This window comes from Palaemon carinicauda, chromosome 2 (genome assembly GCF_036898095.1).
Source record: "Palaemon carinicauda isolate YSFRI2023 chromosome 2, ASM3689809v2, whole genome shotgun sequence".
NCBI lineage: Eukaryota > Metazoa > Arthropoda > Malacostraca > Decapoda > Palaemonidae > Palaemon > Palaemon carinicauda.
Genome location: NC_090726.1, coordinates 60,688,997 through 60,716,877, shown reverse-complemented (window position 1 = coordinate 60,716,877; position 27,881 = coordinate 60,688,997). Strand labels below are relative to the sequence as shown.

The following is a 27,881-nucleotide window of genomic DNA, read 5'->3' as shown; positions in this document are numbered from 1 at the left end:
CTAGACTCTTTTTGGACTGCATCCATTCTCCTATCACTCGTAAAGCTCTCTTGGACGAGCGTGCGAGGACGAGTCTAGTAAAGGCAGGCGAGGATGACGGCATACCCAAAACAAACTCTGACGGAGGAGAGCGCGGAGCCACAGACACAAACTGGTCCGGAAACATCTCTTTGAACAGTGCTAAAACCTTCCTAAAGTCCACAGAGGGTTGCGTAGACTTAGGCTCGTCAAGATCCGAATGTGGTTCATCTACGTGTGCAGCACCATCATCATCAGAAAGACCATCATCCGAGTATTGAGGAGGAAGCGGCAATGGAGTAGGTAACGGCTGGTTAGCTGAGTCCGGTCGCACGGGTGCACGCGTGACTGAACTGGACGCAACGTCATGGAACTGTTGCCCAGTCTGTGAGCTGGCAACAACCATAGCAGCGCGGGGACGCACAGCATCTACTCCAGACTGTCTAGCCTGATGTGGGTGAGCAGTGGCAACCACACTGGGTTGCGGAGGTAGACGCACCGCGTCAAAACAAAACAACTCTGACGGTTGTTGTACCTCACGAACGTCAACGGAAGGCTCCGTGCGTCGCTGAACGTCAACATGCGGCTGGCAGGGCACACTGGAACGCATGGGTGGCGGAACTCTCTCAACTGGAGTGCGCAAGAAGGTCGCCTCAGCGTCCACAGGACGCACAACCGAGTGTGTGGTTGGTTGTAGGCAAGAGGCTGTAATAGCTGGTGCAGCAGCAACCTTCTCCGCACGCAAGTCCTGCATCAGAGACGTTAATTGGGACTGCATGCTCTGCAGCAAAGACCACTTAGGGTCTGCAGGAGCAGGTGCGGCGACAGACGGTGTAACTGTCTGAGGCGGTACCGCTTTGCCTCTCTTAGGAGGTGAGCAGTCATCGGATGACTGCAGCGAGTCCGAACTGACCCAGTGGCTACAACTGGGCCGTTGGACTTGCGCGGAAGGGACCGACTTGCGCTTCAACGGTCGTGAGACCTTGGTCCATGGTTTCTTGCGAGAAACCTCTTCCGCAGACGAGGTATAAATGGGCTCTCTCGTCTTTGTGTGGTGGGGGCGATCTTGGGTAGATACGCCCGAAACCACAGAGGGAACGTCTGTTCGCTGATTAAAGCCTCTCGAACCCATTTGTCGTACGACATTGCTTCTCCCCTGGACTTGGGAGCTTGCAAGAGGTCCCGGACTAGGAGGACGACAGGCACGAACAGACGAACCCTCAAGCGCAACACTATCCACAACACTATCACTCACTTTGTCACTTCCCACTGCACTTTTACACTTCAGCTCCTTGACATCTGCCATGAGCTGATTACGGTCACTAGCCAGTGACTCAACTCTCTCACCCAGAGCTTGGATGGCACGCATCATATCAGCCATCGAAGGTTCCTGAGTGCCAGAAGGGGGGTTAGGAGCAACCACTACAGGGGAAGGAATAGGTTGTGGGGCATGAGGAGAGGAAATGTCAATAGATCAAGAGGAACTTCTCCTAACTCTATCTCTCTCTAGCCTACGTGTATATTTTTGGAATTCGATAAAATCGAATTCCGAAAGCCCAACGCACTCCTCACATCGATCTTCCAATTGACAGGTTTTATCCCGACAATTGGAACAAACAGTGTGAGGGTCGATAGAGGCCTTCGGAAGACGCCTTGAACAGTCCCTAGTATTACACTTCCTAAATTTTGGGACTTGAGAAGGGTCAGCCATTTTGAATTGGTCAAAGGGGAAATCAAAAACTATCCAAAGTCATCAACAAATAATCCGTAATCAACAAAAGAATGCAAGGATTTTTTAAGAGAAAGCCTGCACAGCGAAGGCTCAAAACTAGAATAGTGTACTTCACCAAATAGTTGTGAAAACAAATCCAGTTAGCAACAGCGAATTAGTAGGTCTTGCCGGTAGCACGACAGAGAGAAAATTGAGTTCTTTGTTTACATTGAGTACTGGGTACTTGGACGACAGATGGCGCTGTTGGGCACACCCGCAACCTGTATAGCGATCGCTGGCGAATTTTTTCCGTAGAGTTTTCTGTCGAGCAACAGAGTTGCAGCTATTATAATCACCGGCTAAGTTAAATATTGAAAAAAGCAATTTTAGGTAGAGGGTTTACTTTTCATATGAACCTAGGGGGTTTAAAACTTTTCTGTTAATTATTTAATTTTTACCTTATTACAAAAAAAAATGAAACGTATTCTTATTTGTGGAACAGTACCTTATTTTCATCTCTTCCATCGACAACCTGCAACTCACGAAGGAGCCAAGAGTTTTTCTTCTTGTATATATCCTTATCTGTCTTTTTCACCTAAAAAAGAACAGTACTAATATTACAGGTTTATAATATACTTAAACATATCTATGACTATTACAATTATTATTGCATAGTATTGTTTCAATTAAGTGTTTCAACACAAATATAAATTTTTTTGAAATTAATTTGTATTTTTCCTAACTATATAAACCTGAGTCCTTTAACTGGAGTATGATTTCAGTAAAGCTGGAACTAAGCTGTTAAGATTTTATAAGGTGTTGGCAGTTATAGGCAAGTGGCCGGGAAGCACCACCCCACCGTGGGTCCCTATTTAGCCATTTAGACCTTCGCCTAGGAATTGCACGATGGATTGAGGTGGGATGTTAAAGGACTCAGGTTTTCATGGTTAGGAAAAATACAAATTACTTTTAAAATTTGTGATTTATTCCTACACAGACACAAACCCTCGTCCTTTAATCGGAGACTTATCCTTAGGAGGGAGGAAGTTCCTATGATCAAACTGGCTGGTGTAAAATCCAGAAATGTCAAAATGCTCATACCTAAGGAGGCGCAGGAGTGCTGACTTCCATCCACATCTATTGTCCTAAAAGGCTTTAGTTGATAGATTTAGGGCTCTGCTGTCAGGCAAATGGTTAATTCAGGAACCTTTTTCTACACTGAGTATCTTGTCAGAATGTAAAGCTAATATAGGTTTGTGGGTTTACATTCATATCCACTCTCCCTCCTTAGTAGGATGGGGAATTTATTTCTGCTTTTACAAAAGATAAAAGTGTTCAGTATGGTAGCTTACCTGCATCTGTGTCAATTCCAGCAACATAGCATGTTGACTGCTACAACCCAAGGAAGAGAAAGAGAAGGGGGAAAAGGCCAGAAATTCTCGCTCTTAACTTAAGACTTACCTCACAACATATTTTATGAACATGATGCTTATTGTCCTGTGAGGAGCTAAGAATGCTACACTAATTGTTGAACTACCACCACAGGTCCCAGAGAGAATGTGTTGAAGGACTTGTGGGTACATCCTATCAAGTAATGAGCTGTGGTCATGTGCTTCCAGACACCTGCTTTCAAAACTTACAATACTGACAGGTATTTTTTTAAAGGTTAGGTTAGCTTGGGATGGTACAGCCTTGTCAGTAGCTGCTTGATGCTCATGTGCTCTGGTGATTGTCACTAAGCCAGAAAAAGATGATGTTCCTTGAGGTTTCCTCTTACATCTCCCTGTACCAACAAACAGGTTTTGGAGCTGTGGTCTAACAGGTTGTGTGTACTTCAGATAATGTCTTAGAGCCCTCACAGGAAAAAGAAGCAACTCATCTGACTCTTTAGATGCTTCTTGGAGTGAAGAAATTGGAAAGGACTCAAACCTAGGGTTGTAAATGGAAGGGTTTTGAATCTACAGCATAAATTCAGGTATAAAGGGAAAGGAGACTTTCCTCTAACCCTCGGCATTAGGGTAGATTTCGCCAACACATTTAGTTGAGGCCAAGGCTAGTTGAAAATCACAATTTTTTATAGTAATTGTATTTTTCCTAACTATACAAGCCTGAGTTATTCTACTAGGAGGGCAAATAAGTGAAACAGGAACAGGGCAGTTAAAATTGCAAGATGTAAACAACTGACAGGTAGTTACTTATCAATAAAGGGGAGGCAACCGACCCTTGCCGGCTCACTAATAACTCAAATGGAAGCCTAGGACTTTCTTAGGGTATGGTGATGAAAGGAAAGTTTAAGTAAAGGACTCAGGTTTCTAGTTAGGAAAACTATAAATTACTATAAAAATTTGTGATTTGTTCTTACACAATTACAAACCATCACCCTTTACCTAGGAAACTCATCCTTAGGCAGGAGGAAGTCCCCTTTCCAACTGGCTGGAAACTTAACTCAGGAACTAAAAACCTGAGCATCTTGGATTTACAGCTCAAAAATCCAGGAGAACCAGTGGGTTTCACGAGACCATTAAAAGGTTTGTAATCGAACTGGAATCCTTTGCGTAGTAGATCTGGCAAACGATAGTTTGCTGATGGTGTGACTTGAAAGCCATTTTAGGATTATGGGTTTACTTGGCTACATCACACTCCCCCTTGTAAGGAGTATGGGGAAAAGGCTCTCCCATGCTTGAGCAAAGAATAGCTATGAGCAGAAAGGGCTTACCTGACTGTGAGTTCAAGCCCAGTTGGTGAGGTCTTTCAATGTTGTACCCCAAGTAAGGGATAGATTGAAAAGAAAAGAAAAGTCCAGTCATTCTTTACTTTCATTCCAGTCTTATACGTAACTTCAGCCCTCGACTCGCAGTTACTGGTCCTGTTAGAGGAGCAGAGGTACTATATCACCTGCTGAGCAGCTACAACAAGGCCTAATGAGAACTTGTCTAGGGACCTGTGGGTCACATCCGACAGGTAGCGAGCGGTGAACATCATCTGATGTCTCCGCATACCTTCCTGAAGAACCAGCATCACAGAGAAATCCCTAGTAAAAGTTAGAGAGGTATCAATACCTCTAACATGAGCTTTTACTTGTGTGCCTTCCATGGAAAGAGAAGAGTGTGTTAGAGAGATGACCTCTTCTCAACCAGAACGAGATCGTATTCATGAAAATCTTTTTCTTCCATCTTCCCGTGATCATGAAGAGATAGTGCAGGCAAGGCCTAACAGTCCTTATATGCCTCAGTTAGCCCTTCAGTACTTTCACAGGACACAATAAAAGCTAGTCAGGATCATTATTTACATCCCTAAGGCTCATAATTTGAACTAGGAATCTAGAATCAGGCATCGAAAAGTTTTAGCACTGAAATTGGGGACGAAGGAGAGCGAGACCTGCCACCACCCCCTAGAATGGGTGATGTTGAATGAGAGTCCTTGGAGCTCACTAACTCCTTTAATCAAGGCTAAAACAAGTAAGAAAACAGTTTTCAGGGTACGATTTCTCTACGAGGCTCGCTTCAGTGCCTCAGAGAATTTTCCCTTTAGAGAGCATAACACTTTCACTACATTCCACGATGTTAGGATCACCTCAACTGGAAAGCAGATCTACTCAAAACTCCGAATGAGCATAAATATTTCCTACGAAGAAGAAATATCTACTCGCTTTAATCTAAAGACTTGGCTCAAAGCCGAGCGATAGCCTTTTACTGCTGAAATGGAGCAGAGTTTCTCCTTATGGAGGAAGTGCTAAAAGTCAGCTATTAAGGGCAAAGAGGCTCCGAGAAAAGAGATAACCCTCTTACGACAACAACCACAGAAGATGGCCTCCTTGGCCTTGTAAACTGCTGCTGAGGATCTGCGGAGATATCTAAATATCTATTGCGCTGTCTATCGAGAAAAGCCTTTCTCAGATAAGAGATGCTGGATAACCTCCATGCATGGTAGATCCTGGCATGAGGTCGACATAGACGGTCTGGGAGAGCGGGCAATTCTCTTGGGGTCTCTGTTACAAGGAGTAGTGGGTCTGGGTACCACTCCATTTGAGGCCAATTTGGTGCCACCAGAGTCAACACTAGGTTCAGAGTGTGTCTCACTTAGTTTAGGCAAAATGGCGGAGGAACATATGCCTTGAGGCCATCCCATAGATGCTAGAACGCATCCTCGAACACTGCTTCCAGGTATGGAACAAGAGAGCAGTGGATCAGAAGCTTGTGGTTCAGCAACGTTGCGAAAAGATCCACTGTTGAAGAACCCACAATGTCAGGATCTACGTTACTATCTGATGACATAAGACCATTCCAACCTAACTATCTGAGTTTTCCTGCTCCATTTGTCTACTACCACATTCCTTTTGCCCAGGATGAAACGGGCTGGCTGACTGCGCAATCACATTGATTTCTGCCCACTCGAGAGTCCTTCCTGCTAGTTGGCATAGCTGAAGAGACATACTATAGTACAAAGAACAGTTGTGATGTCGCTTATCAACACCACTGAGTGTCCTGCCAGAAGAAGGCTAAATTTTGGAGAGGTGAGGTGGCTGCTCTCATCTCTGAGACGATGTGTCTCTAGCGGTCTTCCTATATCCAGAAACCGGATACCATGCGCTGGCCTGGGTGAGCTCCCTACCATTTCCAGGATGGGTTCATAAAAAAGAAGTACTCAGGAGGAGGCAGCAAGAGTGGGCATCCATGCAGGAGGTTTCTTCTTCAAGCCACCACTGGAGATCTTATCTGGATTTCTCTCCTATCTTTTCTGGGAAGAGCAAATCCTCTAGATGTTGAGACCAGGATGTCTTGAGTTCCCATTGTAAGAATAGCATGCATGATCTGCCTCCAGGAAACAACTTTTCCAGTGACCTCAAATGTCCCAGAAGTTTCTGCCAATGGCAAGCTAGGAGAAGAGATTGTTGCAGGAAGGGAAGAGCTACCTTCCACATACGTGATAAGTCTTTCTAGAGACATGAAAACTTTCCATATTACCAGGTCAATGTCATACAACTCCTGTCACTCAGTCTTCCTGGAATTCTTTGATAGTTTTTTCTTCATAGAAATAGCAGCCTCTGAAAAATCTAACAATGACCAGACAGAGGAGAAGGAGGAGATAGAAGAGGATGAGGAGGGCACATGCTTCTTCCTGCTCACCTTCTCCAGGGTCAAGGAAACCAATAATAATGCTCCCATGCGAGAAGAGCCCACTGAGGATTCCTCACAGCAGCAGAAACAACACCAGTATGCATTAGATCCTTCAGCCCTGCCATGGGTGTGGTAGAAGTTAAGAATACTCTGCAAGGGCAGCCCCAAAAATACTGGTGGCATCCGAGAGATCCATTTACAACAGAAAACCAGCATTATTGTCGTCCTCATACCACTTTATAACAAGGTAATGAAGGAGGAAAATCATGCCTGTCTGCACAATCATCCATTTATTCTAGAAAGAGAAAACAAAATATCAAAGCAGCCAAATTTTCAGACTGGAAAGCATCCGAACACAGTCTGCCTGGTCTGTTGACTGCATGTAATTACCGATTATAAGATGTCATTCAGGTATTTAACATTATCTAGATGATATTAAAGAGGATATTATATATCAGAAGTTAAAAAGGACAGTATTAACTGTCATACATCCCAGTAAAGTGCATTGTATTAAACAGTCTGAGAGGGGACAAATTCACATAAGACGTAGGTTACAAAAGGTTGCCATCTAGGTTTTTCTTTTAGTTTCCCAAAACACCATTTTCTAACAATTTTAGGATATGTTTTGTTTGCTAAGGGGGGGGGGAGAGGGGGAGAGAGAGAGAGAGAGAGAGAGAGAGAGAGAGAGAGAGAGAGAGAGAGAGAGAGAGAGAGAGAGAGAGAGAGAGAGAGAGAGAGGAATTTGAATTATGTATCTTTTTATGATTTTTGGTGTGTTTACTTGATCATAAGAATGATGGGTGTTAATGTGAATGTTTTTTTTATTGGAATTATAAAATACTGTGCATGTTTATCTGATTATACAGTCATGTTTTTAAATATTGAAGTTACATTCATTTTACATTGTTTTTGTGTGTAGAGAGAGAGAGAGAGAGAGAGAGAGAGAGAGAGAGAGAGAGAGAGAGAGAGAGAGAGAGGAATCCAAATACATTACAGCCTGTCATAATTTCTGTGTTTTTGTTTATTTGATGATGTAAATGAGTGATATATACCAGTATGATGGAATACAGCCTGTGAATAGTGGTTTTCACACGCCCCTGATGTATACACAACACCCACAAGGTGCTCGCGCGAGGGTAGTAACCTCTGCATTCCATGCTTTTATCTTTCTCTGGTATATTTGGAAGATTTATATCAGAAAAGTGTAAAGAAGGACCCTTTTCACCGGCCGTCACAGGTCGACCCAGAAATGAGTGATATATACCAGTATGGTAAATGTGAGCTTACCAAAATTATAAAATATTTTCATATGATGGAACGAGTCATGTATGTATAAGCTAAGATTGAAGTTCATCTGATTTTTTTTTTTTTGAGAGAGAGAGAAAGAGAGAGAGAGAGAGAGAGAGAAAGAGAGATTAAATTTTTTACTAGCCAGTGAATATGCATACAGTATTTTCTTTCCATTTACTCATCTGATTTATCATTTTATTTTACAATAATTGATTGCTTCCTTTTTTATCATTACCACATATATTGTATATCACAGCTAGAAATTTAAGGTCTGGAAATACATTAATAAATAACATATACAAAATAAAAAATCTATATATAGAGAGGATGTTCTGGAATCTTATGCAGTGATTCCTTGCAATATCGTAAAATTACACAATCCTACATTTGACTATCGACCATGTTACTACATTAATGAGTCTTATTTTATACACAAGCGTCGAGTATCCAAGTATATAGAATTATTTGAAAACCTTTATACAGTAGTCCCTCACCAAATTTCGGTTCACCTAACGCAGCCCTCAGTACATCTTGGATTTATAAATGTATCATATGTAAATCTATAACCGATATTCCTCTTTATATTGTGGGTTTCTGAGGGCAGATAAGTTTTTAAATATTTTCATTATCTTTTATCAAAAATGGTCATTTTAGGGCCTATAAATTACAGTACAGCAATAAATAAAAATAAAGAAATTCTGTAGCAAGAACAAAATATGGAGTGTACTGTATACATTTTGACTGGTTTGTCAGGAAGAAAAAAATGCATAGTGTGCAGTAGGTGACATGGAAAACTATACATCTATATGGAGAACAAAACACGAAGAGTGTGAGGAGAGAAGCCTAGCTTGCCCAGATGATTTCGTACAAGTCACAATATATTACCTGGTAGAAGAGACACGATCAATCAGTATTCTGGCTGCTGATTGGTTGTCGGACAACCTGATCACTCACAAGTATAAGAAGTTGCCCAGTTTGATTCTACAGTATACATATGTACTCAACATCGCTCTGCAACTTTATCTGTGTTGTACTGTGCTTTTTTTTGCCACTTTTGAGAAAATTTTTAATTGCTTTCAAGCCCTGCGATACTAGGTAAATATTCTGCACCTTCTAAGGTTTCTGGTAGTGAGTCCAAGTGTCGGAGAAATGTTTACTATAGCAGAGAAAATGAAACTCCTTGTTGTGCTTACGGAATGGAGAAGCTATGCGGACATAGGCCACCATTATGCCATCATCAAATATGACTAATTTGAAAATAATTTGTATTTTTCCAAACCATACAGACCTTGAGTTATTTACAGTGGAGATATATTTCCTCACTTTGAAACTCCAGGCAGTACTTCTTGGGAGGAAAGGTGATGGCAGGACTATGATGTGTAAACATCTCAAGGTTTTATATAGTTAGGAAAAATACAAATTATTACCAAATTTATTTGTTCCGGCACTGTATACAAACCCTTTCGCTATTTACAATGGAGACACCATAAGGTGAGTAGAAGTCCCAACCAACTGGCTGGTAACTGTCCAGGGTTGATAGTCTGTGTTTGGCACAAGTTGTTTTAGAAATAGCCAGTCACATAAGTAACTCTTGAATATGAGGAGAGCTTAAAGGCCTGAGCAATTTGTGCAAAGATGTTAGAACTTAAGCAGCATGACTGACAAGGCAAGATTAATACCGGAGCTAAACTCCCCACCTAAGCTAGACATTGCCTGATTATGCCTCGCACAGAGATCAGAGGCATAACAAATATATATCACATACAGTATATCAGGTTACACAAGGGACAATGGTACCCACCAGCAATCAGAGGAGGTCAGCTTGCAGAGTCCCTTGATCCTGAGATCCCATTAGTGGGGAGAATGAAGAACAAAAAAGCCAGTCGTTTGCGCAATCATTCTAATCTTATACTGGGTAACATCTGCCCTCAACCAACTGCTACTTGTCCTACAAGGAAGCTGAGGTGTTTGTGACCATGTTTTATACAGCAACCACAGGACTATCGAGAAAGGATCAAGGTTCCTATGGGTTACGTCTTGCAAGTAGTGGGGTGTGAATGTAGTTTGATGTTTCCCCACGGCCACTTGTAACACCTGCGTCACAGAGTTCTTTTTAAATGTCCGGGATGTGCTAACACCCCTGATGTCGTGGGCTCTAGGTCCATGGTTAGGCGGAGTGGGGTCTGACTGAAGAGCCAGCTCGATTATCTGTCTAATCCAAGAGGAGATCAAGTTCTTAGTGATCCTCCTCTTGTCTCTTTATGTACTTACAAAGAGTCTGTTGACCTGGGGCCAAGCCCCAGAGGTTCGTTTAGGGTATTACCTCAGCACTCTCACAGGGCAGAGTATCAGCTGATCTGGGTCATCAGATACAGAACGGAGACTCTCAATTGAGAAGGGCCAAAATCAAGGATCTGCTAGAGCCGGATTTTGAGTCTTGGCTACAAAGTCAGGAATAAAACAGGGTGTTAATTGCCCCCATCCTCTTGAATGGGCAACATTGTAGGATAGACCGTGTACTGTAGCTTACTGACTCTCTTCACGGAGGCCAGGGCTAACAGGAAAGCTGTCTTCAAGGTCAATCTGATGACTGATTGAGAGGTTCGTAAGGCACTTCTTTCAAGGCTCACAGTACACGAACTACTGTACGTTCCAAAGAAGAGGTCTGACTTCCGATAATGGGCATGTGCGCTCAAAACTTTGTATGAGGAGAGACAATTCCACTGAGGAGGAAATTTTAATTTCCTTCAGTCTAAAGGCAAGACTCAAGGCTGAGCAGTAGCCTTTCACTGCCGAAACTGAGAAGAGATTTTCCTCCCTGAGGTACAGTAAAAACTCCACTATCACTGGAATAGTGGCACTGAGAGGAACGCTACCCCTTCCACGACACCAACTACAAAAGACTGAGCACTTCGCCTGGTACACGCCAGAGGATGACTCCTGGAGGTATCCTGCCATTCTCTTTGTAACTGGTTGCGAAAAGACTCACGTTGTGAAGAGTTGCTGGATAACCTCCAGGCGTGAAGCTGTAGGCATCAAGTACTGTACAGGTAAGGTAGAGTAAGGGAGTGCACTAGCGAGGTAGCGCCCACCTGTGTTGCACGCAAAGACGAAGCTTTGCACACTAGCGAGTGAGGGATAGCAAAATTGCACGTAGCTGGAAGAGTGCGCAGATCTTTGGTAGGCAGAAGAGCTCACCCGTCCACCTTGCCAGGTGTTTGGCTGCGCAACACTGAGCAAGACTCGTCCTCTAGACTAGGATCTGCGTCTCTCAGAACTAGCGCACTCTGGAAAAAAGCACTGCTGCTCATCCTTTCTCCCAAATGCGAAAGGCAAGCAGCCCTACCCTCCCCAGTGAGTGAAAATGTTCACACTCTAAGGGGGATGATTAAGACTGGGTTGTTACTGTGTGCTGGCGTGCAGACAGAACAGCAGATTTACCCTCATAAGAGATAGAAACCTTTGGTGCAAGTTTCGAAAAACCTGACCCTGCAAAGCAGCGAGCACTTTACTGTGTCCTATGAACACAATGGAGAGGGGCAGGAATTGCGAATAGTCACCTGACCACATTGTCGTCTGGCTCCGAAAAGCTATGCTCCAAAGAACTAAAGCGAGGCATGGAAGAGTCCAGCACAGGCTCCGGAAGCCCCAAAGGGGCGACCCCTCAGGCGAAGGTCGTCTTTCCTGCAAACATGGAATTTTCATTATAAAATGAAATTTTATTACATACTTACCGAACAATTATACAGCTGTAGGTTCCCTATGAATGGCAGCCAATAGATTCAAACTTCCGCGGTGGCGTCGCCATCGCTGATGTAGGTGACGTCATCTCCCTCCACTCGAGGGAGCTACAGGTACAACTGTCCAGGTAACATCAATTCGTTCTGCCCAGTCATCCACCAGTGGGGAGGAGGGAGGGCTTTGATTAATAATTGTTCGGTAAGTATGCAATAAAATTTCATCTTATAATGAAAATTCCATTTTTATTGCAGTCACTGAACAATTATACAGCTGATTACCCATTGCAAGGATGGGGGGCTGTGGATGTAAGTTTTACTTCAACAATAACATACGATTCTTGAAAATAAAGTATACCCAAAAGCACTGTTAGTGCCTGTTGTACCTTACCTTGTAAGACAGCTACTGTAGGAAAATACTGCCTCTGGTCGGTGCTCATCTTACATAGTAGAAGGCTTGGAATATCACCAATGGGTGCCTCTACATGGAGTGGAAGATCCTCGTAGTCATGGTGTTCACCGCTGACTCAACGAAGATACAACAAAATATTGCCCTTGCCCTGGGCTAAGACCAGAAATAACCAATATGAAAAAACTGTCACCTACACTGAAATAAAAACCTTTACCCACCAAAACTAACACTAAAATGACTGGTGAGTACTCCACGTACATTGTACCCCCAGACTTCCCTTTAACTCGTCAACCTTGGTACAAGGCGAAACATAGGCTAACAGAGGGAGCCACCACCTATGTCGTTCCTCCCAACACCATGCCAGCTACCGAAAGTGGACCGAGAGACTTACAATCTTCAAACACTGTCTCGATTTCTTTCAAATAATGCGTAGCAAACACAGATTTAGACCTCCAAAAGGTACTTTGCAAGATAGCGGATAGTGACAAGTTGTGTCGAAAAGCAAGAGAAGACGCTACCGCTCGAACTTCGTGCACTTTCACTCTCAGTAAAGGAAACACTGTGTCATTAGCTTGAGAATGTGCTTCTACAATTAACTCTCAGAAAAAAGGAAATAGCGTTTTTTGATAGGGGACGAGAGGGATTTTTAACAGAGCACCACAAACGATTCGACTGACCTCTAATCTTCTCTGTTCTGCGGAGGTAATATCTTAATGCCCGCAAGGGACATAAGAGTCGTTCTTCTTCTTCCTGGCCTATCAAGTGTGTCAGGTTTTCGAGAACAAAGTTACGTGGCCACGGATTAGAAGGGTTTTCGTGTTTCGCGAGAAAATTGAGTTCCACAGAGCAAACTGCGTCGCCTTGAGAAAATCCCACTTTTTTGTCCATCGCGTGTAGCTCGCTAACTCGTCTAGCTGATGCCAATGCAACTAAAAATAACGTCTTCTTGGTGAGATTCCACATAGACAAAGAAAGTAACGGTTCAAAGGGAGGACCCGAAAGCCGTTTAAGAACTATATCGAGATTCAATGCTATGGAGCCCTTTGACGATTTGGAAGTCTCGAACGATTTAATTAGATCGGAAAGATCACTATTCGTGGATAGGTCTAGTCCTCTGTGTTTAAAGACTGAAGCCAGCATCGCTCTGTATCCCCTAATAGTCGAAGGCGCTAAACGCTTAACGTCCCTTAAGAAAAGAAGGAAGTCAGCTATTTCGTTCACAGATGTTTCAGAAGAAGAGACTTTAGTCTGTCTACACCATCTTCGAAACACTCCCCATTTAGACTAATATAGTCTATTAGAAGAATCTCTTCTGCAGTTCGCGATAGTTTCTGCAGCTCGTCTCGACAAACCTTTTGCTCGGACGAGACTCGTGACAGTCTGTATCCTGTCAGTGCCAGAGCGGATAATCCTTGGTGGAATCTTTCAAAGTGCGGTTGTCTGAGTAGACATTTCTTTAACCAAAGAAGTCTGGGGAAGTCTACGAGCAAGTCGAGGAGATCTGGGAATCATTCTTTCCTTGGCCAGAATGGAGCGACTAGTGTCAGAGAAACATTTTTATGGAATGACACTTTGTTCAGCACCTGTCTTATTAGGCCGAACGGGAGAAAAGCGTACGCTGCCAGGCCCGACCAGTCTAGTAACATTGTATCAACTGACCATGCAAGAGGGTCCGGGACTGGGGAGCAAAACAGCGGAAGAAGGTTGTTCCTCGAGGTTGCAAAGAGATCTATCATCTGCTTTCCCCAAAGTTTCCATAGGTCTAGGCAGACCTTCGCATCGAGAGTTCATTTTAACGGCAGTACTTGATGACGGCGACTTAGTCTGTCCGCCAACATGTTCATTTTCCCTTGAACAAATCGAGGGATCAGCGTAACCTGAAATTTTTCTGCTCACAGAAGCAGATCTTTTGCAAGGTTGTAGAGGGTGAAGGAGCGCATTCCCCCTTGTTTCCTGATGTAGGAAAGTGCTGTCGAGTTGTCTCCGTAAACTGCTACCACCTGTCCCGTCACGAGATGAGAGAATGCCTGAAGTCCCAGGAACACTGCTAATAGCTCCCTCACGTTGTTATGAAGAGAGCGCTGCATTTCCAACAATTCCCCCGACGTTTCGTTCTTCCCCAACAGGGCTCCCCAAACTGCGTCGGAGGCGTCTGAAAAGAACTGAAGGGTTGGGTGGAGCGGACAAAGTGAAAGACCCTCTACCAGTCTTGGTTTTGAAAGCCACCACGCTAAGTCCTCCTTGATTTCGTCTGAAATCGAGAATATTGTCGAGTCCGGTTGAGTCTTTCTGCACCATGAAGCTTTTAGGAAGAATTGATGGGGCCTCATGTGCAGCCTTCCGAGTTTGACAAACTGTTCCACCGAAGCTAGTGTTTCTAACAGACTGGTCCAATGGTTAGCGGAACAGGACTTGCGGTCCAGGAAGTCCTGTACTACTTCCAGACACGACTGGACTCTCTTTGGTGAAAGAAAAGCCCGAAAAACTCAAGAGTTCAGAGTCATCCCCAAATAGAGAATGTTCTGAGTCGGAATTAGTCGGGATTTCTCCTCGTTTATAAGGAGACCTAACGAGTGAGTTAATGAAAGAGTCCTCTTGAGATCCTTCATGCACTGACTTTCCGAAGAGGAGCGGAGAAGCCAATCGTCCAGGTAGAGTGACACTCTGATGCCCAGGAGGTGTAACCACTTTCCCAGAGGAGTCAACGCTCATGTAAATACTGGCGGTGCTGTCGAGAGGCCGAAGCAAAGAGCTCGAAACTGGTAGGTCTTGCCCATGAACACAAACCGAAGGTATTTCCTGGAGTCCTGGTGAATAAGAATGTGGAAGTATGCATCCTGCATATCCAGGGATACCATCCAGTCCCCTTGATGAAGGGATTCCAACACTGAACGAGTCGTTTCCATATTGAATTTGGTCTTCTGGATGAACAAATTCAGTGCGCTTACATCCAGTACGGGCACCCAGCCCCCCGATGACTTGGGGACTACGAACAGACAGTTGTAAAACCCCGGGGATGGTCTGTCGCTTATCTCCTCTATGACAGCCTTCTGCACGAGAATCTCTATTTCTCAGGTTAAGGCTACTAACTTCTCCGAGCCTGGAGAGTAGGCGGGTAATGTGATGGGAACATTGGATAGAGGCGGAGTGTCTTTGAAAGGAATGGAGTAACCGAACCAGAGAACTTGGGTCACCCAGGCCTCTGCCCCTCTGCATTCCTCCCAAAAAAGGCTCAATCTGCCCCCTACTGGAGCATGAAGGATTGAAGAATCACTTGGATGATCTCGTGTCGGGTTTGGTCAAGGACTTGGTTGGGTGTCGTAAATTCGATCGAGGCATGACGAATGGTCAAGACCTACCCCCTTGAAAGGGTTTCTTCTGCAAAGGTGATTCCGAGGTGGTAGTCATCACAGTCAAGGGTTTAACCCGCTTAGAAGACTGGGCAAGCAAGTCATTAGTAGACTTCTTTTCCAGTGCGGAAAGAATCTTGTATTTCTTCGGGAAACAGATGATCCTTGTCAAGAGGAGAAAACAAAAGGGCGGACTTCTGAGGCGAAGCGACTCCTTTCGAAACAAAAGAACACCAGAGCAGTCTTTTCTTGAGAGTCCCGAATGCAAAGAGAGAGGCCAGCTCATCGTAACCATCCCGAACTGATTTGTCGGCACATGACAAAGCCCCAAGCCAGTTCGATGCCAGGTCTTCCTGAAGAGTAGGGCAATCCTCTATTTTCGTAGCGAGGGCTCCGATCGTCCAGTCCAAGAAACTCATGATTTCTAAAATCTTGAAAATATTTATTTACCAAATGGTCCAACTCAGGCGATGTAAAGAATATTTTAGCTGCTGCAAACGCAGACCTCCTATTTGCATCCACCAAGCCAGAGAAGTCCCCCTGGGAGGAGGCAGATACTCCCATAGAGGGGGCTTTTCCGGTTACGTAGAACCTATATCTCTTCTTAATAAGCTTCGACGGAGGATAGGCGAAAGTTGCTTTCCCGAGTTCTCTCTTGACCTTCAACCAATCTTCTATATCACGAAGCGAATGTTTAGCAGCCTTGGAAAGAACGAGCTTTGGGAGAAGAGGATCGAAATTCTTCCTTCTTATCAAGAAGATGGAAGCAGGCGACCTGGGAGTGGCTGCTACGAAGTAATCCGGGTACATGTCGAGAAGGTAGCGTAAAAGTTTCGAATAACACGAGAGAGGGATAGAGTCCGCTTCTAAGTCCTCCTCGTCATCCGAAGAGATAGGCGACAGAGACGGTTCTCGGCTCAGTGTTCTTTGTACATTGTTGTTTTCTTTCATCCATTTCATCAGCTCTTGCAACTGTCGACGTAACGGAACTAGATTCTCGTCTTCTTGAGTTGAAGTGAAAGTAACTGGGGTCGTGGATTTCGACACGATCGCCACCGGAGGTCTCGCGCTAGTTGAATTATCTGTCGCATGCGAAGTCGAAGGACAAGTTTCGACAGCTTGATGAGTCGAAGATCTCGACGAACTCAGAATCGGTCGCTCCACAACCGAGTCGAAGGCAGCTGTCGCTGTCGTAAGAATACGAGGCGAAGTCGATGTAGCTACGCTACACGACGGGCGAGGGATATCTTCTTCTCTGTTCCTCTTCACAGGGGGCGGCGAGAACACCTCTTCAGTCGAACATCTCTTCAACGGACGCGAGACTGAAGAATCACGCCACTTACGACGTCTAACCGGCGACGAATCACTCGACTCTGTCGATAACTGGTTACTGAACGACACACCTTTCTAATGGTGTTTAGTCGAATCCTGCTGTCGCACCACAGGATCGACGGAGGAAGCGACTGTCTGTGGGCAAACCGTGACAGTCTCCCTTGGACCTCCGGTATGTCTTCTCCCCGAGGCGAGGGAGCGGGACAGGGATCTTCGTCTAGGAGAACTATTGGGACAAACAGCCATCCCCTCAGATTGAACTGCACTGACACTTTTCACTTTACTAGAAGTCTTTCCTATGAAAGACTTTACAGATAAACCTAACTGCATCACCGTATTAGCTAATACATCAAATTTCTTTTCAAATTTAGACTCGAGGCTGGCAATGGTGTCAGGAGAAACTCCACAGGAAGTTGGCAAAGGAGTTACAAGAGCAGGAGTAGGAGGACTCAAGATCGGAGACATAATAAAAGGAGAAGGAGAAGGAATACGAGCAGGTGCTTCGATAGAAGAAGCAGAAGAGAATAAACTAGTCTTATTTTCAGCTCTGAGAGCTGCCTTCCTCTTCCTATTCTTAATTATCTTCCTCGAGTGAGAAACAAAAACTTTCAACTGTTGTTCACTCCAATACTTGCATTCATCACAAGTAGATTCTCTAGAGACCCCTACACTTAATGCAATTAGTGTGCGAATCATAAATTAATTTAACTAACCTAGTTTTGCACCCTCCGGCGCAAAACCTAACTACTGAAGGACTAGAGTCCGACATGATGGTAACACCACAAAATTGCAGAAAAGAAATTCAGCTTCAATCCTCCAAACACGGGGTTGAATACTTCACCGATAATGGAGAGATAATACTCCCCAACAAATGAAGAGAAAAGTCTACACCGACCACCAATGTTCACCAGAAGCCGGCAGAGAACGAATTGATGTTACCTGGACAGTTGTACCTGTAGCTCCCTCGAGTGGAGGGAGATGACGTCACCTACATCAGCGATGGCAGCGCCACCGCGGAAGTTTGAATCTATTGTCTGCCATTCGTAGGGAACCTACAGCTGTATACTTGTTCGGTAAGACACTGCAATAAAAGGGAAGGTTGTCTGCCCCACCGCAGGTTGCAAAGGGAGGCCCTCCGGCAAGCGAGAGGGCTGCCCCACTGCAGGTTGCAAAGGGTGGCCCTCCAGCATGTGAGAGGGCTGCCCCACCGCAGCTGGCGAAGGGTAACCTTCCCGCAAGCAGGATGGTTGCCCAACACCTGGAGAAGGACGGAGTCAGACGGCAAAGTTTCTTGGCCTTCAAGCATGACCCCATAGGAGGAGAATCCCTCTTTGCCGCCTTCTTCCACCACCTGCTGTATCACTGCCACTGGGAGGGCAGCCACTCCCTACACTCAGTGCAAGGAGACGCCTGCAAGCAGGTATGGTTCCTACACACAGGACAAAGGCTGACATAAAAGTGACGTAATGGTGTCCTTCCATGCCAAGAAAAACCCACATGATTGATCTTCACATTAAGCACAACCGAAAGAGAAAAAGGAAAAGTTTTAAGTTTTAGGCTCGGTGTTTATTGTTAAGTTCGTGGGAGAGAACGGCAACGTCTGTTCTCTACCGAGCCAAGATGAAAAGTGGAGTATTGTTACTAGAGCAAGCGTGAGTGGGGTGGTAGGTCTAACCTCACTCTCCCCAACTCACTAGCGATGGGTAGTTACACCTCACTTGAAAGTCTTACGGCTAGTTTCAGCTGTCGCCGAAAATGAGTTAGTATATAGTGCTAGAACAACCACCATTCACTAAATCAAGAATGACCAAAAGAAAATAAGGACTACAGCAAATGTCACTTCCAACAAAATAGTGAAAAGTGGTAACTTCCAGCAATAAGGCCGTTGTAAGGATGGAGTTTACGTATCTTCAATGGTGAGTGTTCCAATCTTAATTTTTCATTTATATATATGTAAGAATGTGTTTACAGAAAAAGTTTTAGTTTAAAAAGTGTTAAGTGTATAGCAGGTTTATGAGTATTGGGAGGGTTTATAAAAGCTTAAATCTATAAAGATATCAAAAGAAAATGAAAAAAATACAAAAAATAATGAAAAAACATACAAAATAATAAAAAAAAAATACCACAGATTTCTGTATCTAAATGAAATAAGTTATAAAACATTGAAATATTGCTACAAAATTCACTGAATACACTTACTTGATGAACAGTAGCACTAACTGGTTTTTCCTTATTTATGGTAGCACACAAAAAACTGGTTTTCTTTTTCTTTCCTGGCTTTGTAACATACAGGACTCCAATCAAACGTTCTTCAGTAGGCTCAAAAACATCCCGCTGGAGACTATGGCGAATCGTTGCCATGTTTTAATCCTAAAACCCACAGGGAAGAAAGAATTATCAATCACAAGCCATCTACTACTTGAAATGTTATCATTATTCTTTCTATTACTGTACTTTTGATATATCATCATTATCATTACTATCATCATTCTTAGAGTACCTTCATTATCATTATCACTATTGCATAATAAATCCTTTTCTTCAGAATTATCATGTAATTGCTATTATTATCATTACTATTAAAGTTATTTTACTATTGTACAGCACTTTAATTCTCATCATCCTCATCATTACCACTGATATTTTCATTATTCTTTTAATATTTTTATCTTTCTAGGTGTTCCTCATGTGACGGAGTATAAGAAGAAATGATCCCGACTGGCATTTAATTATTCCTGCTATTCAATTTGCTAAAGGCAGGTACCACATGATCACCTGAGATATGACCAAAATTATTATGAAAGATGGTAATGAGATAAAAATTACAAAAATTAAAGAAAATCTGGTATAAATAGTGTATAGTAACTAAAGCAAAACCATTCAAAACTTCACAAGCGTAAAATTTTTCAATCATATTACCTCAAAACATCAAGTTATTCTTCCTAATTGGTGCATTACATAAGTAAATTACATTTCCCTGCATTTTCAGAGAAAATATGAACCTGTCAGTAATCCTATTTAAGTCATTGAAAATTTGCTCATACAAGTAGGTAAGTGTCTTAAGTTGAGCTGGAACGGCTGTTGAGATTGTTAAGGAGGTAGTTAATGATATGCGGTTAAAGGTTTAAAGGCTGCCATGAACAGCAGAGGGGATAGACAGTGGCAATGTCCTAGAGACGGATCATACATACATATGTTCAGCACCCAAGCCCCCTTTCCATTAATGCAAGGACCAGGGACGTGGCTGCTGATGACCGAGCAGGTGGACCTATAGGTTTCCCCAGACCCATCATCCTTTGCTCACAAGGATGGTGAGGTTGCAGACACTAAAGAAACTAACGAGCTTGAGCGGGTCTCGAACCTAAGTCTAGCAGAACACCAGGCTGGAATGTTTCCATTAGGCTACCACACTTTCTTATCAAAGGATTTTCACTTTTGCCTTTGGATGCAATAAGTACAGATGTAATAAAGCTACCTCTCGAAGGTTGAATCTTCTCTCTCTTTCAGAGTGGATGATTGTGTCTGAATTCAATCATGGATGTGAAGCAAGAATTTTGTAAATGCGGGGAAAGGGTGGATGCTACGACCACTTTGTGGCTAGACAGCCGTAAATCCACATTCCCTCTGCGCTTATTGTAAGGGGTATGACTGTTCACATTTATCCCCATGTGCCAAGAGCAGATTATGGCCTCCCATTCAGTGACAAGCTTTTTCTATGAGAAAGAAAAATAAGGCTAAATCTTCAGCATCATTCTTGACAACACCAAAGATGATGTTTCTTTCTGCATCAAGCTCAATAGTACCTGAAGCTCCTTGGCATAAGTCCCACACTTGGTTACCAAGGAGTATGTGTCAGGGGCAGGAAGACCTCGTATGTGCATCGGTGAGTCTTTCAAAGTTTGATGGAGTGTGGAGATCCCCCAGTGGTTATTACACAACAGCATATCCTGGAAATTCTCCTATTGCCGTGTAAACCTTCCTTAGGTTTTGCATGTAGCTCATCAATGTATTTTTTGAAAGAGCCGGTAGCTTAAGTGACCTCTCGTTGTGTCCCCAAGTGATAGTAAAAGCAGTGGTGAATAAAGTGATTGCAGAGGTGATCCTAGTACCAGTGATCCAAGTGGTAATCATCGCAGCATAACCAATGCACCAGAGAACAGCAAAGGCTGCCAAGAAGACTCAACCCCTTGTGAGAGTTAAGTACCAAAAGTTACAGGAAGTAAACAAACTCCGGAGACAGTGAAAACAAATAATGTCACCTATTTGTTAGTCACCCCAGTGAGAATCCTCCAGCGCCATTCACCCTGGTGCCTATCACCCATGTACCTGTACCCCGTGTGTTGGTTACCTCTGTTTCTGTCATTCCTGTGATGGTTATCTCTGTTTCTGTCACCACTGTCCCTGTAACCCCTGAGCCTGTGGCTCCTTCCCTCCCTATTCCAGCAGTGACAAAGATGTGAAATGATCTTCCCAATTGGGTAGTTGACTAGGTGGAACTTCATAAGTTAAAACTTGCAGCAAATGTTTTTATGTTGAACAAGCTAACATAAGTCTTTTTATAGTTTATATATTGAAATACTGTACCTGTTTTGATGTTGTTACTGTTTTTAAATAATTAATTGTTAATCATTTTTCAAATCATTTGCTATTTTTCTCTGTTGGAGCCCTTGGGCTTATAGCATCTTGCTTTTCCAACTAGGGTTGTAGCTTAGCTAATAATAATAATAATAATAATAATAATAATAATAATAATAATAATAATAATAATAATAGCCCCAGTCCCTGTTAGGAGTGACCTTGAGTGCACCTACCACTTCCCCTCCTACAATAATCCACAGTGTTGTGGTTCCTGTGGAGCAACCCCTGTGGTCTCTCTCCTTGGGAGAGCATTGCTGATGGTTGCTCAGACCTTAACTTCTCTGTTTACAGAGAAAATTGGTAAGAGGAAGAAGAGAGTTTGCTCTTCATCCTCTTCCAACTCTTCCTCCTCTAACTCTGAGTCAAAGCTTGAGGCTGTCTCTACTGTAGAGTTACCATGGTCAGATCTTGCTACTTTGGCCTTGGATTGAGATGATGATCAGACTTTTGGATCTAGGAATACACTCGTTGTAGGTCAGTCCAACAAGATCTTCCTTACATGCACTTTCAGGGCAGCGAAAGTTCTACGTGCCATAATCTTCTGTCATCATCATCTCTGTAGGTTGCTCCATCAGTTTGCACACTGGCAAGGGGTCTCCCCTTGAAGAGACTTACACCAGAAAGTATGTGGTTCTTGGCATCCGAGTCATCAGCCATAGCGTCTTCTTCCTTAGCCTGCCTCCATGCAGTTTCATGGCTTGACAGGTGGTCAGGCGTCATGACATACGACAAGGCTATCAACCCCAGATTCAGAGGACAAATAAAAGGGACTAGCCCTATCTAACTGAAAGGTGGCAACCTTTCTAGCTCATCAGACAGCAAACCAGTGAGCCAACTAGGTTTTGAAGAGGAAGGATGCCATGATGTTCCAATGCTCAAAACAAGTTGGTCCAAAGACAACTCAGACGCTATGGAACATATTGATGCGGTGTTCCATGTTCCAAGGCATTCTGGCAAAGGAGTGACATGCAGCTGGTAGTGAAGAAGCGTAGAACTGCTCTGACTCTTCTCTTCGAGTGTGTGTGCAGTTACGCTTTGAGATGCAGCACTGTTAGCAGAATCAGGTCAAAGAAAGATCACCATAACATTCCCTAGACCCGGATCAGAGTCACACGCAACTTATTCCTCTTGGAAGATCCCTTTGCATGCACAGTCTTTTCAAGGCCTTAAACCTGACCAGTTCAGGAAAGGAGATAAAGGAAGGAGAAAAGGTAAAGGGAAATGTTGATGTTGGCATTCCCTTCTTCCTGTTTGTACATACAAAGTATTATCTTATCCAACCTTATACTCTCTGTCAAGAGAGTGGAGGAGACAGGATCTTCCTTAACCAGCTACATAACAGTGAATTCTTAGGCCTGAAATATAAATTCTAATTAAAAGTAATTTGTATTTTCCTAACTATACAAACATAAGTCCTTTAAAAGGAGTATGATTTCAGCTTGGCTGGAATTCAGTTGTTGGGATCTTAATATATGTCAGTGGTTACTGGTGGGCAGCACATGGAGACATCACTGTGACTTTTACCTAGGGCCTGCGAGGTGGTTGAGGCAGGAAGTGAGACTTAAAGGACTCTCATTTGTAAGGTAATATGACAAATTCGAAGATAATTTGTATTTTTCCTAACCATACAAACCTTAGCTATTTACATTGGGTTTACCTTTTAGCGCAGCTGAAATGGCGAGCCATTAGAATTTAACGAGGGTGTATTACCCCCGCGCTAGTTAGCGGGGGGGTAGGGGAGTGGTAGCTAGCTACCCCTCCCCCCCTCACACACAGATGAATGCTCACTTTCACTTAGAGGTAGGACTTGTCTTGGGGGACAGGGCTGGCGGGCAAATATGTGTAAATAGCTAAGGTTTGTATGGTTAGGAAAAATACAAATTATCTTCGAATTTGTCATTTGTTCCGTAACCGAAATACAAACCACGCTATTTACATTGGGTGACTTACCCCTTAGGTAGGGTGGAAAGTCCCCAGCCATACTGGCTTTGGCTTTACCCGGGGACTCAAAATCCGAGTGAGTCGCACTCGAGAAAAGGAGTCCCTGCACCTCACAAGTTCCTTGCTCCGCAAGGAACCGTGTGGCCTACATAAGCTTGTGTGTGAAGGAAGAAGTGTGACCCGTCCTAGGCAGTTGACCTGGAGTTCCAGAAGGAACTCTGGGTTAGGACGTTCCCAATACCACCTCGTCAGGGTATGGGGGACGCGACAGTATTGACTCAATACTCGGAACACAAGGAAGCATGGTTTACCTGCAGAGGTTTGAGGTCAGCTATGCAGAGACCAGGATGCTGCTTCCCCGTAGAGGGGATGATGAAGAAAGAAATAAGGGCCAGACATACTCCTTTCGTTCATGCAGACTAAAACCTGATAACAATGCCCTCAACCTTCTGCTACCTGTCCAAAAAGGAGCCTGAGGTTAGACCAGCTGTTGTGTAGCCACCACAGAGCGATAGAAAACGTATCGAGACTCCTGTGGGTCACGCCCTGCAGGAAGCGGGCTGCGAAGGTCATTAGACGCTTCCAGACTCCAGCTTGTAGCACCTGCGTCACAGAGTAGTATTACTCGGAGGCGAGGGACGTTGCGATGTATCCAACATCGTGCTGTAGGGCGACGTGACGGGGGAGGGTCTGGAGACAGGTCGAGATGAATGTCCTTGAGTCCGGGCTGAAGAGGTATACTGGTGACTCTCCCCCGTGTCCTCCTTGTGCTCCCAAATCGGCTGCAACTGAGGACAAACTGCAGCTGTTCCCAAAGCTAACCTCTCGATTTCTTTACTGGCAAGAAAGAGAAGGTCTTGGGACATCAGATACAGAATGGAGACTCAAAATCTTGAAGGAATTGGACCAAAGGGCCGGACCCCCAGATTCTGAGTCTAGCCAACAACTCAGGAGCGAACCTGAATGTTGCCTTCCCCTCTTCCTTAGAAAGGGCGGAGTCGTACGAGACCAAGAAGATTGCTTACACACTGACTGTGGCCAGAGTGAGCAGGAGACCCAAGGCGGCATACAATCCGTGGCCTGTCGTAAAGGGTCTTGAGAAGATCTCTTAAGGGACTAAAAAGTTCGAGCCATGCTCCAAGTTGGAGGTCTTCCTCCGACTAGGGCAGGGACAATCGTAGCTTCGCATGAGCGAGGAAAGATCCAGTGGGCAGGAAAAAGTTATTCCTATAAGCCTGAAGGTCAGGAAAAGGCTGAGCGACAGGCTTCATTGCCGAGAGTGGAAAGGAGTTTCCTCCCGCCGAAAGGCAATAAGGCCGTTATTGCTGGAGAAGAGGCCTCAAGGGAAGAGGTATATCTCCCACGGCACCAACCACCGAAGACTCTTCACTTTGCCTGGGAGACCCCTGCGGATGACTATCGCAGATGACGCGACCTCCGTACCGCGACTGTAGCGGGTTGTCTCTTCTTGAGGAGGAGGCGTAGTGTCTCCAGGCATGAAGCCGAAGCGACGCCCCGGTTCGGGAGAGATGTTGCAGTGTGGTTGTTTGAGTAGTCTGCGCCGTGGGAGAAGCTCTCCCGGGAGTTCCGTCAGGGGAAGCAGAGGGTCCAGAAACCATTCTGCGCATAGTCCCAGTGGAGCTCTCCCATTGAAAGGTTGACAGACAACCTGGTCTTGTTGAGACCCATTGTCCACAGACAAAAAGGAGGGAAGACGCAGGCGTCGGAGTTGTCCCACCATCACCGGAATGCATCTTGCCAGAGTCTCGGGGTCTGAGACTGGGGGGAAGAACAGTGGAAGCTTGAGGTTCCAAGCTGTCGCGATCAGGTCCCGCAGACCAGGACTTACTGGTTACTCAAGGTCAAAGACCCCCAGGTACACTCTCTCTACGAGGCTCTGCTCGGATAGTCGGAGAGAACATTCCTCTGCCTGGAATGAGAGAGCCGATGGTGGTATTGAGAGTATCTCAATCATCCCGGTATCTCTACTGTAAGATGTGAAGGTGTGAAAATGCGTCCCCTGCTGGTTAGAACACGCCAGAATCATGAAGTCGACGCGCACGGAGCGACTCGGCAGGAGCTGTAGGATCTGTAGAGGGGCCAGACTACGGCCCCTAAGCCTGCCTGAATGATGGAGAGGTATCCTTCAGGTCTTGACCATAGGCCTGGACCGGAACATGCCCCACCCCCCCCCTTTCCTTTGACGAGTCCGAGAACAGCATCAAGAATGTGGGGAAAGGACGAGAATATCCACTACCATCAAGAGGTTCCATAGGTCAACACCCATTGCAGGTCTAATAGTTCCGCTGGTCCCATAGGGGCCAGGAAGTCCGGTTAAACGTTGCCTGAAACCACCGGAACTTGGACCGCCCCACATGGAACTTATCCTGAGGCGACTGTTCGGACTATAGACGGGTCAATGAGGAAAGGAGAACTAGGAAACGTTCCAAGGTAGGGCTGAAAGCTCCGCTTGACTGAGAACAGGTACTGCGACTCTCCTCAGTCTTGCCACAGTCAACTGAAAGGAAGGCTCGGAGGATGTGGCAACAGAATCTGGCATCCCCAGGTGGTCACCCATCCAAGTACCGACGTTGCTTAACCTTGCTGGACGGACGAGAAGCGGGGTTTCCAACGTGGTAAGGCCGTTGACTCAATATCATGGCCAGATACTCCATATGTTGAGGCAGAAGAAGAGAAGGCTCCAAGCAAAATACCATGAAGCCACACTCATGGTAAGCATCCGGAAGCTTGTCCCGGCGCTGAAGAAGGTCGAACCCGAGCCTACCGGAGTTGACCAGCCCTCCAAAAAGCAAAGGAGGCGGAAGCCTGCACCTGAGCGGCCATGAGGAAAGCAGGGAGAGTTCTCTGGGGAAAAAAACCTGCTATGCCACGGCGGGATAGCCATACTGCATCATAAGCAGGAATACTTGCAGTCTAGGCTGAATTCCACGAGCTCCCTGGAAGATGGATGGAATGGAAACTGAAAGTACCCGTCCTTCCGATCCAGGGTTTAAGGAGTCCTGTCGCCTCGTTACCAGTCTGATCGATTCTGCTGTTCTACGCTGGCCGAAGTTTGTTCGACAAACTTGATCAGGGCTGAGAGGTCGACTACGGAACTCCCCTCTCGGATCCTTCCTTACAAGAAAGGATCGACTGAAGAGGACCCTCGCCTAAGGTATGGATCATTCTGCCCAACCGGGCAACTCTTGCCGACGCTATGGCATAGAGGTACAGAGACACTGAATTCGCTGACAGAGACGGCAGGCGCGATATCCTTGGCTGATCACAGAGATCGTGCGGGAATGGGCATCGGGAAGCTGTCATCCGGATGAGTAACCTTAAGCATCCTTCCAGCGAGAAACCTGCAATCCTAGAGTTCGTGAACTCTGCCGCTCCTTTTAGGACTATGCCCCCCCGGGGGAGCCTCCAGTGCCATCTGTTCCTGACAGGAGGAAACTGCAATTGGACACCTTGTCTCAGTTGTCGTAGCCGATAACTTAGGCCGACGTGGTTGAAAGAAAAAGGCGCTGGAGCCCTGCAGAGTCTGGAAGAAAGCGCCTTGGAGGAGTGAAAACGGAAGTCGATTTCCTCCGCACAGCCGATGTCTAAGTCTCTGTCCTTGGGCACAAACAAACTCTTCTCAAGGATGGAAGGGTGTCTGAGGTTGTCGACCTCCACAGATGAGACACCCGAAGGAAGCCCTCAGTCAGCGCGTCCAGATGGTACAACATCGAGCTTGTCCGCAAGTTAGATACTTAACGACGAAAGGCCAAGGTGCCTGAGCCCGAGAGGAGGAAAGTACCCATGATCTTCCTGTAGCTTCCTTGAACCAAACCTCGGGCCGTAACCGAGGAGGGAAAGGACCTGGTAAGCCCCCAGAGGAAGGGGTAAGCAGTCACCCCTTGGCCGATGGAGAAATCTCGAACGGAAAGCCCCCCGCCAAAAAACCTTCCAGGGAATGACGGGGAAGGGCTAACCCAGGTTCTGGAAAGAGGAGTGTTGCTCAGACCTCCCTGAAGTTTCTTCCTATTCTTGCAAGTGCCATGCTCTGCGTTTACGGGGTGAGGCCGTGTTCTGGAAATACGCTCCAGAAGAACTCGCCAGGCTGGCCATGCCGCGAAAACCCCAATGGGAATAGTAGTCGCAATCGCCCTGGAGCTCGCGCGATGGTAATTCAAAGATTTGCGCGTGGGCGAACGTGGAAGCCCCCATGCGCGGTCACGCAGGAACGCAAACGAAGGTGAGCGAAGGAGCGCAGAAGGAGGGCGAGCGTGGTAGGAAGGGCGAGAGCTGGTAGTCGGCGAGCGATAACCCATAGACGAGCAATGGATACTG

The 27,881-nt window shown here is 45.2% G+C and overlaps 1 protein-coding gene across 2 annotated transcripts in view; it reads right to left on the bottom strand.

The window, feature by feature from the left end:
- Positions 1-27,881, bottom strand: part of Sec3 (exocyst complex component Sec3) — a 327,711-nt gene that overhangs the window by 212,301 nt on the left and 87,529 nt on the right. For both annotated transcript variants that reach the window (XM_068356333.1, XM_068356340.1), the window contains exons 2-3: positions 19,167-19,337; positions 2,235-2,324 (exon numbers count right to left, since the gene is read on the bottom strand). In XM_068356333.1, the coding sequence (XP_068212434.1) occupies positions 2,235-2,324; positions 19,167-19,328 (252 nt within the window). In that variant the 5' untranslated portion in view covers positions 19,329-19,337. The remainder of the gene's footprint in view (positions 1-2,234; positions 2,325-19,166; positions 19,338-27,881) is intronic.